We start from the raw sequence: 17,358 nt of genomic DNA, 5'->3' as shown, positions 1-17,358 counted from the left end.
CTGCTCAAGGCTAGCGCTCTACCATTTTCGGCCACAGCTCCCCCTGCCCCAGCGTGCCATGACCTCCACCCTCCTCTCCCCAGGCTCTGTGCTCTCCCACCCGAAGAGGCAGGAGCAGGCATCTGTAAGGAGGACCTTTACTTAAAATGCAAAAAGGCGATTATAAATCACATTGGGACTGTTGCAGTATCTGTAAAACAATGTATAAAAAATGGAGCCAGTCCTCTGGAGAGTTTGGCGGCTGCGGCCGTGTGCGGGGCCGGGGGTGGGCCCAACCCTGTGGCCATCGTGGATGCAGATAGGTCCCCTCCCCTTCGCCGTGTGAGCTCGCTGCGAGCACGGAGGTGGCGGGCGTCCGGCCCACTCAGCACCGCGCTGGGGCCTGCAGCTCGCCACGCGCATCTTGCTACCTCTGTCCTGTCCAGGGCCCGATCGCTGTCCGCGTCCAGCTGCCCAGCGCAAAGGGAACCACCGGATAGGTCCTCAGGCCTCAGGGTCCATCTCGCCATCATCTGGGGCAGTCCCCAACTCATCCAGCCAGACTAGGAGACAGACAGCGGTCAGCACACTGGGCCCGCGGGCTTTGCCTCAGGCTACTACCCCGAGTTCCCTGACATCTGGGCAGGGGTGTTGCTGCAAGCTGGGAGGGCCCTGGTGATGCAGACAGCCAGGGGGTCTGGGCACCCCTTTGGAGAGGCCTTGGTCTGCCCTTCTATACAATGGCAATGAACGCTGTGACAGAGCCAAGTTGCATGCAGCCATGGCCCAGCGCCAAGCACAGGCCCGGCTCCAGCCTCCCTGGAGCTCACAGGGTGTCCTGAGGGCAGGAGGGGGCGTGGCTGGGGCTCCCTCTCCATGCACCCCTCCCCTCCACCCATCCAGAAGGCACGGGCATGGTCCTCTCCAGCCAGGCAGTGGACATCAAGCTGGAGCCCTCCCGGCCTGGCCGCGGCAGCGAGCGGCGCCATCATGGCCGGGCCAGCCAGCCCAGGCCAGCGTGCCAAGCCCGTCACAGCATGCAGCCCGGCGCTCCAGCCAGCTTGAGGGTAGTGAGGACCCAAGTCAGGCAGGGCAGAGGGGGCCTGGGCGCTGTGCCCAGGGCCGCGGCGCCGACTCACCCGTCCACCTCGAGTCCCGGGCCAGCACCATGCTGCCTGTGGGCGTGGGGGGCGTGATGATGATGTTGGGCACGTCCAGGTTCTTGTCATTTAGGACGGGGGCCTCGTCATGGCTGCCGCTGGTGTTGACACACATCTTGAAGCCTGCGGAAGCAGCGTGTGCACTCACATGAGTGTGCACCAGTGCACAGGCACACACGTGCACACACAAGTACACAAATGTGCAGACATGGTCACACACAAACACGCGTGCACACACATGAACATGCGTGCACACTCATGCACAGTTCCCTCCCTCCGCACCGGCAGGAGTGAGCGCTCTGAGGCAAGGGGGGAAAGTGGAAACTGAGGCTCAAGGAAGCAAAACCCCAGCCTCCAGGCTCGCACAAGCCGGGGAGGGGCGGACGTCCGTGTCTGTTGGCACAGATGTGTGGGTCTGAGCACAGCCCACACGGGTGATCTGGAACAAGCATGGCTCCCAGAGCCTTAGAGAGATGCTGGAGACCTGGGGGAGGGGAGGGGCGTACCCCAGCCCGTGTCCTGTCCGGCCGGGCCCTGGACCAGGCCTGCTGCAGGGATGGCGACACGAGCCTGCCAGCTCTGCCCCAGCCCAGCACTGGTTTTCCCAGCCAGAAGTTATTTGTTGCTTAACATGCCTGCCTATTTTTGTTGCTGTTGTTCTTGCCAGCCCTGGGGCTTGAACTCAGGGCCTGAGCATAGTCCCTGAGCTTTTTGCTCAAGGCTAGCGCACTCTACCACTTGAGCCGCTGCACCACTTCCGTCTTTTTCTGTTTATGTGGTGATGAGGACTGGAACCCAGGGCTTCATACATGCGAGGCAAGCGCTCCACCACTGAGCCACCTTCCCAGCCCCTGCTTGCCTATTTCTTGGCTAGGATTCCAGACCACCAAGGCGCAGCGAGCAGACGGACGTGGAGACACAGGTTTGGGTGTGGGAAGCCATCTGTGGAGGCTGGGCACTGGCAGGTCTTGGGACCCCTCGCAACACACTGAACCCTTTTCTTCTCAGCAGCACCCAGGGTCTCAGTACTGGGCCGCACTGCCTGGCTGGCTGGCTTTGAGACCTACAGACACCACCCACAGCCCGCCCGCAGGCCGAGTCTGCTCTGTGAGGACGACAGGGCTCTGACAGGCTCCGGGTGGCCCTGCCTAGCAGGTGACTTCACTCGGGGCCTCGGTTTCCCTGGCTGTGCACCCAGCGCCCCGATACCAGCGTTTGGAATAACGCGGGTAACACGAAGCAGGTGGGAGGCATGACCCCGGGGTTTCAGCTAGCCGGGGCTCGGACCCCACTTCCAGGCTCTGCCCAGGAGCCTGCTCTCCCAGGCCTCCCAGACCTGGCTCTGGCAGGCCTGCGGCCCGCGGGCGCCCCCTGCTGGTCTCTGCCGGCTGGCGCTCTGCTCTGTGCGGTCCCCATGGTGGCTGCACAGCACGGCCAGGGGACAGGAGACACGGCACTCCGACCCACCCAGGCCACCAGCTCCTCAGCTGCCCAGGGCACACTGCGGGCAAGGCCCCTCTGCTGGGCCTGCTGGCGCCGCTCCAGACATCTCCACCCACAGCCCCCGTACCCCACTCTAAGAACGACCATCCAGCCAGCCGCCCGAAGGCAGCTGGGGGCCACTGCTGGTGGACAGAGGCCCCGCGCCCTGTCCCCACCTGCGGTCACCCCTGGGGGGCCAGACACCACATAGCTGGTCCTGGCAAGACACTTAGCTAGGGGACGTTTTGTCCTCTCATCGGAACGGCCGTGGGCCGGGCCTGGCAGGGCTCAGGCAGTGGGCACCAGGGCCCCTACCGAAGCCAGGCACGCTCCAGGTCCAGGCACGGCTGAGAACAGAATGGTCTCCGCCCTGTGCCTCCTGCCCCGCCCCGCCCCGCTCCACCTCCACACAGGAAGAGGACCTGCAGACAGCAGGGTCTGCTGGAGGGGAGGGAGGGAGAGCGGCCCCCCTTCCTCCCCCCACCCCAGAGACCACATGTCGGGTCTTGAGGACGGTGGCCCGGGAGGCGGGACATCCCGAGGAAGAGAGCTTATGGTTTGTCCTCCCAGCAAAGCAGATGATCTGGCACAGAGAGCTCGGAGACTTGCTCCAGGTCATGCAGCACTGGACAGAGCCTGCCCTCCCTGCAGCAGAGCCTGGGTCAGCAAGAAGCAAAGGGAAAAGCAGGCTTGAGAGGTGAAAGTGGTAGTCTGAGGCTGTGGGGGGGGTTCAGGGGCCGCAGAGAAGCAGGAGGGCACTGGGGAAGCCATAGCATACGCAAAGGCCCTGGGGCAGGAACACAAGGGCTCAGGGGACTGGCACTAATCTCACAGATGACAGGGCAAATCTTTTTTTTTTTTTTTTTAAATCAAATGCCTCTGAGGGTTTCAGAGGCATTTAATCTTTTTTTTTTTTAATTCCAATTACAAGGACGGTCTGGCATCCTTACGGATGGGGTTGGACAGCTCTGGCCACTTTTACCTTTTCCAGGCAGCCCAGCCCCTGACTGTGGCTGTTCTAAATCTCTTTTTAATTAAGGGAAAAGCCCCGGCTTGCGTCAGGGATGCACTGCCGGAGAGGGGACGGGGAGAAGCGGAGAAACGAGGCCATGACGCAGGGCCCGGGCGTGGGGCGGGGTCCCTCCCACCTCCTCGCCAGCTGTCCGTCAGTAGAGCCCACGTCACGGCGCCCGTGGGTGCGGGGTCACGCGGCTGTGGAGCGGAGGAAGTGCAGGGGCCCAGCGCGCCCTCCGTCCACCGTGCCTGCCGCAGACACAGACAACGCCTCCAGAGGGCGCCATCTCAGCCTGCCGGGCATGGGCGGCTTGGGGGAGACCCAGGTTCCCGGCTCAGCACAAGTCAGTGCCTGACTTGGGGTGTTGGGGACACGGGGGGGGGCACGCTCCACCGATCCTCAGGGCGCTGCCCCACCGCTATGGCTGCGAGCCCAGGCCTGGCCTCAGACGAAGCCAGCGCTGAACCCCCTGCCCGCCCCGGCCCAGCCCACCGCAGACCCAAGAGCGCGGTCCTGTCTCCCACTGTGGGGCTCAGAGGAGAGGAGGCCGGCCGGCTGAACAGGGTCCCCCTGAAGTTACCGGCCCAGGGCCCCACAGCAAGGACCGGCTTCCAGGTTCGGGGGCAAGGCCTCCGTGGACAGGGTCGGCTGCAGATCTTGTCACGAGCTCATGGTGGATTTGAGGGCTCGGAATCCGACGCGTGGAATCCTCGGGAGACCTGAGACAGGTCTGGACCCACCAGACTAGCAAAATGGCCACAGGGAGAAGCAGGCAGGGAGTGGGCACAGGGGCTCCGGAACCCGAAGAGCAGGAAGGACCTGCACCAGGGCAGCACGGCCCTGTCACACTCCACCGCAGACTCCGGCCTCGAAACCTGTGAGGGGTTGGATTCCCCTTGCTGGAAGCACCCAGTGCACAGTCATTTGTTACGGCAGCCCCAGGACCCTTGCATCTGCTGGAGGCAGAAGCCGCCCGGTAGGTTGCATGGCCCTGCCCTGGGAGCACAAACCCCCGTCTATGGGGAGCACGGTGTTCCAGTTTGCTGCAGGAAATCCGGGGTTGCGGCAGTTTAAGGGGTGCTCTGGAGGGCTAGCTGGATGTGACCCCAGCAGGATACAGAGGTGCCCACACACCCACTCACTACCAAATCTGCTCCTCTTTTTTTTTTTTGTCGGTCGTGGGGCTTGAACTCTGGGCCTGGGTGCTGTCCCTCAGCTCTTCAGATCAAGGCAAGCGCTCTACCACTTGAGCTACAGCACCACTTCCGGTTTTCTGGTGGTTTATTGGAGATAGGAGTCTCACGGTCTCTCCTGCCCGGGCTGGCTTTGAACCGCGATCCTCAGATCTCAGCCTCCTGAGTAGCTAGGATTACAGGCGTGAGCCACCAGCGCCCAGCTCAAATCTGCTCCTCTTCAACCCCAACACTGCCCAGCAATCGAGGTGCAGGCCGCAAAGAGCAGACCCGGGACCCCAAGGGGAAGGCGGGTCTTTCCCGCTGCCGATAGCCGAGTACCTGCCGAGCCGGAGCGCAGAGCCGGCCGGGCAGCAGCGAGAGTGGAGCAGATGGAAGACAGCGCAGAGCTGGCCGCACCAGTGTCCCCTGGGGCTGCTAAGGACCCAAGGGACAGCCAGGGGACGGCCCCCGGGCAGAGCAGGAGCCAGGCACGCCTTGGCTGCTAGCCTGGGTCTGTCTTAGCCACGTGTACAGCAGTGGGTTCTTGGCCTCCACCCGCCATGGCTGGGTCACGCCCAGGCCTGGGCAGCACCTCCAGGGACCTGGCTGGGCAGAGGGCCGCGGTAAAAAATGTATGAGCTTCCTTCCTGCCGCCCAGCTCTCCGCAGGGCCGGACGGGCCTGCAAGGCAGCCTTTTAAAGCTCCCAGCCCCTGGGGCTCTCGGCTCTGCGGGGCTTTTAGTCCTGCGGTGCTGGGAGTGTGGGGGGGTGCCGTTTCCAGGAACAGCTGGCTCTGTGGCACCCCTGGCCAAGACCCTGTGGAAGACCCGGCCGGAGGCCTGCCTGCAGCTGGAAGGAAGGTGGGCCCAGGGTTACTGCCAGGTCCTCCGGCATCACAATGTTGTGACCCAACAGTCGGACGCTGACAAGTGTCCTCAGCCCACAGTTGAAGGCCTGGTCCTTGGCACCCTGAGGGGGTGTGGGACCCTTTAAGGATGAGGCCTAGTAGGAGGAAGTCAGGCCACTGGAGGTGGGGCTGACTGAAGTGAGGGAAGAGGTCAGGCTATTGAAGGCAAGGTCCAGTGGGAGGAAGCCGGGCCACTGGAGGTAGGGTATAGAGGAGGAAGTTAGGCTATTGGAGATAGGGTATGGGGAGGAAGTCAGGCCATTGGAGGAGCCTTGGGGAGGAAGTTTGGGGATTAGAAGCATATGCCTCTGAGGGCTTTAGTGGAACATTGGCCCCTACCTCCTCCGTCTAGCTTTCCTTCTACCATGTTCTAGCACCACAGGCCCAAGTGACCAAGGACTGAAACTGAGCAAAAACAAACAATTCCTCCTTTGAAGTTGATCATCTCAGGTACGCTGTGATAGCAAATGCAAAGTGACTCATGCCATCCACCCAGTGAGTATTACTCAGTCCCAAAATGGAATGAAGGACCAGCACACGAACTAGGGGTGTGGCTCAAGGAGTGGAGAACTTGCCTAGCAAGCTTAAACCCCAGCATCTGCCAAAATAAACTAAAAAACACCATGAAACACTGACATGAAAGCTCAGTTGAACATGGAAACATGATGGAACCAGTGAAAGTCCCCAGAGACCACCAAAGGGCAAATGCCAACGATGCTCCCTGAAGTGGGCAGGGGCAGAGGCCGACAGGAGGGAGAGCAGGGCAGCTCCTGAAGAATGGGAGAGTTTCACCTCCTGCCTGAGAGCACGTGGTGGTTGCACAGGGTGGATGTGCTCGGTGCGCTGTGCACTTAGCAGTCACCAGAGTTCATTTTGTTATGTCTGTTCCCTCATCGTAAGAGAAAAACGACACAAAGATGCCCTGAATCCAGCTCTGTGCTGGGAACCGCAGAGTCCCAGGCCCACTGGGAAGTGAAGATTCCTCAGGTTAAACCTCAGCTATGTCTGCTCCCAGATCAGCCTACACAGCTCACAGATACTCCACGGAATCCCCCCCCACACACACATACGCATACACGCACGCACGCACACACGCACCACACATGTCTCTGTAGGCTGGGCCTGGAGTCCAGCATGGGCCAGGACCTGGAGATGATAGGTTGACTGCACTGTTCCCTTTGCGAGCAACATCCCGTTCTCTCCGGAGCCACCACTGCTCTCCTCCTTTACAAGCAGTCTTGGCAGAGCTGTCAGTCAAGATGCCAGACCTCAGTCAGAGGTGGGCACAAGAACTCTGCTTGACCAATCAGAGGTGACCCTAAGGGTCATCCATTCACCCTGGCCACACCTGCAGTCCCCCTTCACCTCCTGGGTGGGGGGAGGTCCATTCTTCACTCACATTAATTGATCAGTCCCCAAGCTTCAGCCCAGACCCCTAAGCTTGCCTAGAGCTCGAAAAGCGGGTGACAGAGTGCAAGGCAGGGGCAGACACGAGAGCTAATGAACAGCAGGAGCGGCTGCTCTCGGGAAAAGTGCTGTGCCGGGCCCCAGTGAGCCACACAGAGCCTGCCAGAAATCCAGTTCACTGACAAGGGGCTTTGTTCCAGGCTGCCCAAAATGAGCCTGACCTAGGAAAGGTGAAAGGGCAGGAAAGACAGGAGCAGCATCTCATGCTCCGTTCTGCACCGTGGCTCTGTGTGTGTGTGTAGGCATGTCAGTATGTGTGTGTGCAGTGTGTCAGGTGTATGGGTGTGGTGTGTTATGTGTGTTGTATGTGTATGTGTATGGGAGGGATCTGTGCATGTAGGCTGTGTGTGTGTGTAACATGTGGGGCGCTGGGTATGGGGGGTTGGGTGTTCATGAAGTCAACTATGTGTACATGGGGGACAAATACCTGGTGTTTGTGTGTGTGTGTGTAGCGTGTACATTGGGGTGTCGCCTGTCAGGCATGTGTGGTGTGTGCAGCGTGTGTGTGTGAGGCACTGGGGCGGTGCGTGGCGGGTATGTGCGTGGGGCACCGCATGGGTCTTAGGCACCGAGATGTAGCAGAAGGTGAGAGCCGAGTGCAGCTCCCAGGCCTGGGCCGGGAGAGGACAGCAGACGCCCATCCGCACAGGCAGAGCACCGGGGAGGGGCCCTGGATTTGGGGGCGTTCCATGTGGCCTGTTAGCCTGTGGTGCCTCTGGACAGAAAACTGTAGAAACCAACATGGCCTATACCCTTCATGGATTTTGGGTCCTTCCAGAACTCCCTCCCCAGTGCTCTTCCTTTTTCCAGCACCAGGCCAGCTGGAGCTCCTGCTGGAAGATGACAGGCCCCTTCCATATCCTGCTCCTCATGCTCTTGGCCGGAGACTGCCCTGAGGGGGAAACTGAGGCCCAAGGGCACTATTTTCCCTGTATCACCATATGCTGACTGAAGGGAAGCCCAGAGGAGGTCTAGGAGTCAGAGAGGCACCTGCTGTTTATGGCTTGAGGATGGGTGTCCCAGGGCGGAGGGGGGGTCTCCCTCCATGGCCTCCACCCCTAGTCCTTCCCTCCCCAGCCCCAGGGCCCCATCCTCCACCTCACCTTTCAGGCAGGACATCTTGAGCCCCATATCTTCTCCTCTGTGGGCCTGTGGAGTAAGAGAAGAGTCAGAGGCCAGAGTCTCTTCCCTATGGGCCACGGCCCCAGGGGCTAGCTGTGAGGTCACGGTGCCCACTGTGACCACCTCCAGCCAGCATGTGCTCACGGGCGCTGGCAGGAGGCATGGCGGGCTGCTGGGCAGTCAGTTCAAGGGCTGATGACCAGGGAGTGGCACCCCCTGATTTCCTTCTGGGCCAGCTAACAGTGGTCTCTGCAGAGCTGGGGACGGCCAGGCCAGGCCAGAGTGGTGCTTTCCATTATAATCTGTCCCCCACCCCTTTTTTAAGGCCCCTCATCAATAACCTTGGAGTCTTTGTTACAGTGCTGGGATTTGAATCCCAGGATGGGTCTACCCCCAGCCCTGCCTCCCCCCTTTCCCCCCTTCCCCCTCTCCCACCCCTGAAGCACCGGTCTGGTCCTCGGGCAGAAGTGCACAGCAGGCCAGGAACAGCCCATGCCCAGGAGCAGAGGGAAGCACGCAGGGTGCGTGGGAGGGGCCATGAGCAAGGCCGGGCTGGGGGCAGCGGTGGGGGCAGCCAGATTAAGAGTTCCAGGCCAGCTACGCAAGGAGACCAAGGGGCCTGAATGGAGCTCAGGTCCGGCACTTGCCCAGTGTGTGTAAGGCCCAGGGTTGGAGCCCTCCAAGTGGCACTGCCCAGGCACTGCCCCGAGTAATGCTGGGTAACTGGTCCTAGTGGCGTCTGGCTGAGTTTGTGGTTTGTTTTTTTAGTAAACTCCCAGGGGCTTCTGAGGGGCAGCTGAGGCCCCAGGCGGGGTGCCCTGCCTCCGGGGGACGGGAGGCTCCGCAGCTGGGGTGACGCCCAGGCCAGGCCTCCAGGGACGGCTCTCCTTCCCTTTGCTGCGTGCCCAGCGCTGCCCAGAGCCTCTCTGCACAGGGGGAAACCGAGGCACAGAGGGGTTAGCTAGCTGGCACAAGCTGTGTGGCTGCAAGGGACACAGGGCGTTGAACTTATCACTGTGGACACGAGCCCACGCTCTGGCGGCCAGGCCCAGCGGGACATCTTGGAGCCCCCTGGAAGCGAAACAGGCACGGGGTTTGCAGGGCACCCTTCTCCCCTGCTGGTCTGAAGCCCAAGCTTTCCTAGAGGGACCAGGTACCGGGAGTGCTGTAAAAGACACGGCAGGGAAACCACAGTAGGGCCGGGTGGAGCCAGCGCAGCCCAGGGTCCCAGTTCTCAGCTGGAGGTGGGAGATGGGGTCCTCCATGAATCTGTATTTGTAAGAACCTGTCAGAGCTGGGCACCGGGAACTCACGCCTGTAATCATAGCTATTCAGGAAGCTGAGATCTGAGGCTCGAAGTTCAAAGCCAGCCTGGGCAGGAAAGTCCGTGAGACTCTTACCTCCTTATCTCCAATAAACCACCAGAAAACCGGAAGTGGCACTGGGGCTCAAGCAGTAGAGTGCTCATCTTTTTTTTGGGGGGGGGGTCCAGTCATGGGGCCTGATTGGGCCTGGGCGCTGTCCCTCAGCTCTTCAGCTCAAGGCTAGCGCTCTACCACTTGAGCCACAGTGCCACTTCCGGCTTTTTTTCTTTTTGCTTATGTGGTGCTGAGGAATCGAACCAAGCCCTCATGCCTGCAAGGCAAGCGCTCTACCACTGAGCCACCTTCCCAGCCCCTAGAGTGCTCATCTTGAACTGAAGAGCTGAGGGACCGCGCCCAGGCCAGAGTTCAAGTCCCATGACCGGACACACACACACACACACACACACACACACACACACACACACACACACACACACACACACACACACACACACACACACACACACACACACACACACACACACACACACACACAGAATTAATCAGAAGAAAAGTTGTATCTTAGTTGACAGTATGGAATAAATATTAAGTTCTCTGACTGTGATCACTGTGTTTTCTAGAGGATGGTCCTGCTTTTAGGAAATACGACGCGGTATGTCGAGTCAAAGGTCATCCTCTCTGCAAATGGACGCTGGGCCAGGCAAGAGCGCAGTGGCAGGCATGTGTACGTGTAGACAGAAGGGAACGGCCAGCCAGGACCACTGGTGCAGCCTGTGATCCTAGCTCCTCAGGAGGCCAAGAGCTGAGGATTGAGGTTCAAACCAGGCCAGGCAACAAAGTCCATGAGACTCTTATCTCCAAGTGGTAGAGTGCTAGCCTTGAGTGAAGAAAGCTAAGGATAGCATCCAGACCAAGTTCAAGGCCCAGGACTGGAACAAAGAAAGAAAGAAAGAAAGAACAAAAAGAAGTGACCAGGGCCTTTGGCCACTTTGTGTCTCTGGTGATGCACAGGTGTTTGGATTCCTGCAATTTGTTTCAAAGTTGGGAACACCTTCAAGAACAGTTCAAACACTTGAAATCCGTTACTTAGAAGACAGAGACAGGAGCATAGGCTTCAAGGCAAGTCTAGACGGAGGTAGCAGGGAGACACCTGTCTCCAAAACAAAACACAAACAAAAGGGCTGTGGGTGTGGCTCTGGTGATAGAATGTGTGCCCAGCATGTGTAAGCCTGGCTCCAGCCTCGGTACTGCAAAAAGACAGGGTGGGGAGGGGGTAGGGGCGAGCATGCCCTGCTCCCCTACACAGTGTGGGAGCCTCTGTGCACGCTGGCAGTGTGAGTGCACAAGAGTGTGACGCTGGCAGTGACACCGACAGGCGGTGTGTGACTGGTGTTTCAGGGGCCCAGGCTCTGTTGTTTCCTTCTGAACCTGGGCTGTTCACAATGTGTACGCTGGTTCCTTCTGGCACCAGGATATATGTCTCCTTATCACTAAATGGTCACAGGAGCCTCTCGGGACAAGGACAGGCAAGTGCACAAACTTATTCTTCCCGGAGGGGTGTGTTCCTTCTGTGTGGTGACAGACAGGACAGGATTGGCTTTGCACACAGCCCTGCTCTGAAGCTACCATCATGTCCAGCGCCCCCCCGCCCCCAGGTATGTGTGTGACCATTTTCACAGGAGCCACAGATTTTTTTTATATGTTGGTGCCATTTCCTAGGGCTTGAACTCAGGACCAGTTTGCTGTTCCTGCGCTTTTTTGTTAAAGGCTAGGCTCTACCACGTGAGCCACAGCTGCACTTCCAGCTTTTTGGTGATTCATTTGTGGTAAGAGTCTCACAAACTTCCCTGCCTGGGGTGGCTTCTAATCACGATCCTCAGATCTCAGCCTCCTGAGTAGCTAGGATGACAGACATGAGCCGTAGGCATCAAGCTTCCTTTGTTTTTTTTTGTCGGTTGTGGGGCTTGAACTTGTGGCCTGGGTGCTGACCCTGAGCTCTTTTTCTCAAGGTGAGCAATCTTCCAGTTTGAGCCACAGCCCCACTTCTGGTTTTCTGGTGGTTAACTGGAGATGAATCTCACATGGAATTTTCAGCCTGAGCTGGCTTTGAACTGTGAGCCTCAGCTCTCAGCCTCTTGAGTAGCTAGGGTTGCAGTCCTGAGCCACTGGCTCCCGGCCTTCCATGGGGTTTTAACAGACAGGTAAAAGAATCTCAGAGGTATGGAGCTCCGCTGGGTGAGTGGCCGGCCCCACTGGCTTCCCTCCGGCCCCACTTGGGAAGACCATGGTGGTCCAGTCCCACTCTGCCACGGGAGGTGAGGCAGGTCCGGCAGGTGGCTGGGAGGCTGCAGTGTCTGCCTGGAATGCAGGCGGACTCTAAGACATTCACCACTGGCCCACAGTGAAATCTCTCTGGGTCTCCTTGTTTCAATTTGTTGGACCTGGCCTGTTTCCATGTGCCAAAGCCCTCTGACTCTGTCTGGCACCTCAAGGTGGAGCCGGATGCCCAGGATGGAGAGAGCGGCTGGCAGCCAACTGGCCTGTCTTTCTGCTGCCTCCTCCCAGATAAAATCTGAAAACCCACCAACAGCGAGGAGGGCCTGAGTCATGGTGGTACCTCACCCCCCCGAACAAAGACCTCTTTTAAAAACCAGGCTGGGCCAGGGAGAAGTGAGTTGGGAGGAATGGGGAATGGGGCCGTGTGCCTAGGTGGTGGACCTGGGAGGCAGGACCAGGTCTGCTGGCCAAGGGAGGCTGCCGGCCCGGCCTCTCCAGAGACAGGGGCGTCTTCCTCCAGGTAGGGGCCGTACGCCCCTGAGCCTCTTCCTTCTTCACAGAGGGCACGCACTCTGTGCAACAGGGTCAGAACTCCTGCAACCGGTTTGGGCTGCAGAACTGTGCTGGGAACAGATGCTGGCTTTAAGGTGCCTCTGTCCGGGTCAGCGAGCAGAGCCACCTGCTCCATCAGCCCCAGCCCAGGGGCTGTGGGCCTCAGGACGCCGAGCAGCTGGCCACAGCCTCTCAATGATTACCTCTCAGCAATCGGGGGCCAGTGTACCCACTGGGACCCCGCTGGGGCTGGGCACCTGCCTCTACCTTACAGGTCAGTACAAGCATTCTTAAATCGCGAGGGCCAGGAAGGAGAGGAGCACCCCGTGGGGCCGTGGGCCCGAAGGTGGTGGCGGGGCAGGTGTGGTCAGTCAGTGATAATCAGGAGCCACAAGAGGCCAGCGGGGAGCCATCTCGGGCGCCCAGGAGAGCTGGGCGCTGCGGCCTTCCTTAGCCGTGGCTCTCACCGTGGGCTTTACACCTGCAGCGGAGGCCTGGCCCGGCTCCCTCCATGCCCGGGTGGGCTGGGCTCAGGCCGGAGTTGGCCAGGTCACCGGCCGTGCGGCTGCGGCTCAGCCCCTGTACTCGGCGGGTCCTGGGTGCCCGCCCGGGGTGGGCTGGAGGCACGGGCGCCCGGCTCGTCTTCGGTCCGCCGAGGACAAGCCCCGGGCGCGGCACCTGCGCCCGCCGGGGACCCCGCGCCGGGGAGATTAGGCGGCGGCTGTCAGCCTCCTTGGGCCGGCGAGAGATTAAGTCTATAAATACCCGGCCTCCCCCCTCGGCCGGCCGGGGCCCGGGGGCGGGGCGTGCCGGGGCCTCAGTTTCCCCGGCCTCCGAGGCCCCGCCCTCCCCCAGGCCCCGGGCCCTCCGGCCCCGCCCCGCCCCGGGACACACCCCCGCGCCGCGCCGCCGCGGGCCCCAACTTTCCCCGGCCGGGCCCGGCCAAGTCCGCGGGAAGCCGGGGACGCCCGAGCGCGCGGCCCCGCCCCGCTCCCGCCCTCCCGCCGCCCGCGCGGCCGCGGCGCCCGGGGAGGCGCGCGGGGGCCCCGCAGGAGGCCGGGGCTGGGCGCGGGCACTCACCGCTTCCTGGGGCGCTCACGGCCGAGCCGCACGCGGGGCCCGCCCGGGCGCTGCCGGCCGCGTGCACCGGGCTCGGGGGCCGCTGCAACGAGCCTGCAGGAGACGGCAGCGCGGGTCATGGCCCCGCGGCGCTCCCGGCCCGCCGCCGCCGCCGCCGCCGCCGCGCACGCCTCAGAGCCCCCGCCCGGCACCTGGAGGACAGGGCCGCCTCGCCCCGCCCCGCCCCGCGCCAGCTCCTCCCACGGGGCTAGCCCCGCCCACCGACAGCTCGGCCCCGCCTCGTGCCGAGCCTTCTCCCGTTGCTTGCCCCTCCCCCGCCACCAGCCTCGCCCATGAACAGACTGGCCCCACCCCCAGATAGCCCCGCCCCTGACCCAGCCCACGCGGCTAGCCCCGTCCCAGGACAGCTCTGCTCCGAGCTGGGCCCCGCCCCCGCCCGCACGAGCCACGCCCCGTGCCCGGCTCCGTCCTTGTAGCTAGCCCCACCCATCCCTATTAGCCCCGCCCTCCAGGCCCGCCCCCTCCGCGACCAGCCCTATCGAGTAGCTCGCTCGGGCCAGGGTCTGGCGGCCGTCCTGCCCGGGGGCCCCCCCCCTCTGGGCTCTCTCGTCCTAGGAAAGTTCTAGGCGGCTGGGGGAAGGGAGTGCAGGGAACGGGACCAGTGCCATGCTGCCACCCTTCAGCCTTAGGTGCGGGGCTCTGAGGACACACCACAGTGACCCCGACTTGTTTCTGGGGTCCCTGCTGCTGGGGTCCAGTCACATGCTCCTTCACAGGACTCCTCTGGTAACGGCTGGGATAAACGTGGGGTGCAATCGGAGGGTTGCCTTTCGCTTCCCACCCCTTCAGACTTTTGATGACTTCTGGGATTAACATCATTCCCAAGCCTGGTGCAGCCTCCTGTCAAAATGGGCCTCTCAGGAGCCCTGGCTCCCTCCAGTCACAGGTGGCCCCACCGCGAGCCTCAAGCCTCCACATCCTGAGCTTCTGGTACTCTAGAGGCTTCGAGGGGGTCAGTGACGGCCACGGGGCAGACAGATCTGTGATGTGCCACCGCAGAGCCTGCGAGGAGGCCACGGGAGGAGGCGGGCAGGAGCCCTTTCCCCAGGGTAGGGGCTGGGACCTCCGGCACAGAAGTCAGGACTTGTAGGGCCAGGGGCTGACAGGCCTGCAACCCCCTCCCCCTCCACAGCACGCAGTGCATCAAAAGAGGAAAAGAACTGGGTGGGGTCACCGGCAGGGAGGGGCAGGAAGAGAAAAAGTAGATACCTAAGACCTGGAGGAAGGGTGTGAAAGAGAAGAAGCTGAAAAGCAGAAGTTGCAGCTGAGCGGAGAAAGGGGCCCTGTGTGGGGTGAAGGACAGAGATAAATGTGCAGGCCCTGGGGCCCTGGCAGGTGCCTCTTCTTGCGGGAGAGAAAGCCAGGCCTTGGTAGGACAGTGGCTGCCCCAGGTTCCCTTGCCCAGACCCTTGTGTGGTCAGGCCTCTCAATTCCACCCACTCCTGGCACGGTGAAGCGGAGTAGCCGGTGTTCATGCTCTCAGACGCTCGCTCCCCACATGACTTCCTATGCACTTCTACGTGCCAAGTGTGCAGCAGGTGCTGGGGCTTGGGGACATGCAGGCAAGCCTCTTCCACCCAGGAGGGCAGAGCCTGAGCTTGTGACAGGGGTCACAAGCAGGAGTGAGCAATGGGGCTGTGGCCAGGCTCCGGCTCCTGCTGGGTTTAAGGATGGAGGGCTAGGAAAGTGGCTCAGTGGCAGCATGCATTGAAAGGATCTGTCACATCCATGCCAGGGGACCATGCGGAGGCAGGCAGGCACAGGAGAAAGATTATTAGAAGGTTTATTAGAGGAGCCATATTTTTCCTGGAGAGAGAGCACATGGCAGCCTCCGCTCTAGGTAGCAGCAGGGTCTGGGGGTAGGAAGTGAGGTAGATGGGAGCTCAGGTGGGTCTGGGCGGAGAGAGGGAGGGGCCAGCTGCGTGGTGGGAACTCTAATGCAGGAGGAGCTCAGGTCTGGGTGCAGCTGAGGACCCAAGGTGGGCATAATGCTTACATGCATGAAGCCCTGGGTTCCATTCCTCAGTACCACATACACAGAAAAAGCCAGAAGTGGGGCTAGGGTTTAAGTGGTACAGTGCTAGTCTTGAGCAAAAGCTCAGGGACAGTGCCCAGGCCCCGAGTTCAAGCCCCAGGACTGGCAAAAAAAAAAAAAAAAAAAAAAGAAGGATGGAGAGCTGAAAAAAGGATGGAGGAATGACAGAGGGGCCAGCTTGTTACACCCCAGTAATCTCAAGACAAGAGACGCGGGGCAGGGCCTCACTAGGAAGGGAAGGGAGAAGAATGCAGACCTGTGCCTGCTTCTGTGGATGCAGTCTGGAAGCTTCCACCAGACCCTCTACCCCACAGCTGCCTTCTACCTCGTGAAACCTGGACCATGAGGATGAGTTACCCAGCCCCAAAGTTAAATTAGAAAAATAGCCACTGGTGGCTTCTAAAACATAGGGGAAACTGCAAAACAGAAGCCAATCAAAGTTTACTTCAGAACAGGAACGTGATGCATCTTCCATGTTAGTTCTCACCAGAGTCAGCAGGGGGAAAGCTGGCCTCCCCCACGTGACTACCAAGCACTCCGTAAACTCAGTGAGTTGCTTATGGCCAAATAGAATGATTTCATATGCAGGATTGTAAGCATTATTTTTAAAGGAATGTTCCAAGCCAGGGGCTGTGACTCGTGCCTGTTTTTTTTGTTGTTGTTGGTCATGGGGCTTGAACTCTGGGCCTGGGCGCTATCCCTCAGCTCTTCAGCTCAAGGCGAGTGCTCTACCACTTGAGCTATAGCGCCACTTCCAGTTTTCTGGTGGTTTATTGGAGATAAGAGTTTCATGGACTTTCCTGCCCCGGCTGGCTTTGAACCGAGATCCTCAGATCTCAGCCTCCTGAGTAGCTAGGATGACAGGCGTGAGCCACCAGCGCCCGGCAATGCTATCTTTTTTTTTTTTTTTTTGTCAGTTGAGAGGCCTGAACTCTGGGCCTGGGCGCTGCCCCTCCGCTCTTTAGTTCAAGGTGATTGATCTACCTGTGGCTCAAGCCTGCAATCGCAGCTATTCTCCAGGCAGAGGCAGGGAGCATTGTGGCTCAAAGCCCCAGGCAGAAAGTCTCCAGATTTCATCTCAATCAATAGCTGAGTGTGAAGGCCTGTGCCTATCATCCTGCTAGGGTAGAAAGCATAAAAGAGAAAAGCAGAGCGAAGGGGCTCACATCTTTAATTCTAGCTACTCAGGAGGCTGAGACGTGTAAAGCCCTGGTTTGAAGCCAGCCAGGGCCAAGAGGCTCCATCTCCAATTAACTTTCAGAAAACCCAGATGGAGGTGTGGCTCAAGTGGTAGGACCCCAAGGAGCCCTTGCTTAGCAAGCATGAGGCCATGTGTTCAAACTCTAGTCACATGTGCACACGCGCACACACTCACACACATTCTGTAATGGAGTATTGGGTGGTGGACATGGGTGGTAATTTTCATAGGTTGGCTCTGGGCTGGGGCTTCCCAAAGCCAGATATGGAGGTCTCTGCTTGGTAGAGGTGAGAGGAGTGGGAGAGGGATGGGCAGGAGAAGAAGGGGGAGGTGGGGAGGGTGGGAGGAACGGAGCATCATGGCTTCCGGGCCTTAGTCTTGTGACTCCCTGGGCCCACAGCTGTCTGGGTTGTTGAGTTAGCTTGCATATTGCCCAAGCTAGGAACAGCAGATCTCGGAACCTTCTGGCACTCTGTAGCCTCGAGGGAATTCATAGGCTTTGAGCAAGAGGCGCTCCAGTCGTCT

At 60.3% G+C, this 17,358-nt stretch overlaps 1 protein-coding gene across 1 annotated transcript; it reads right to left on the bottom strand.

Moving 5' to 3' along the window:
* Positions 1–89: 89 nt before the first annotated feature.
* On the bottom strand, positions 90–13,714 carry LOC138822858 (uncharacterized protein C16orf74-like). The gene is made up of 4 exons (XM_070015816.1): positions 13,541–13,714; positions 8,288–8,333; positions 1,119–1,262; positions 90–542 (listed from the first exon to the last, which is right to left on the bottom strand). Exons 2-4 carry the CDS (start codon positions 8,313–8,315, stop codon positions 484–486), a joined length of 231 nt encoding a protein of 76 aa, XP_069871917.1. The 5' UTR covers positions 8,316–8,333; positions 13,541–13,714; the 3' UTR covers positions 90–483.
* Between the last annotated feature and the right edge of the window lie 3,644 nt (positions 13,715–17,358).

The sequence above is a fragment of the Dipodomys merriami genome, unplaced genomic scaffold (assembly GCF_024711535.1).
Source record: "Dipodomys merriami isolate MVZ:Mamm:240054 unplaced genomic scaffold, mDipMer1.0.p SCAF_116, whole genome shotgun sequence".
In the NCBI taxonomy this organism is placed as follows: domain Eukaryota; kingdom Metazoa; phylum Chordata; class Mammalia; order Rodentia; family Heteromyidae; genus Dipodomys; species Dipodomys merriami.
Note: the sequence above shows the minus strand (reverse complement) of the source record. Positions and strands in the feature narration are given on the sequence as shown.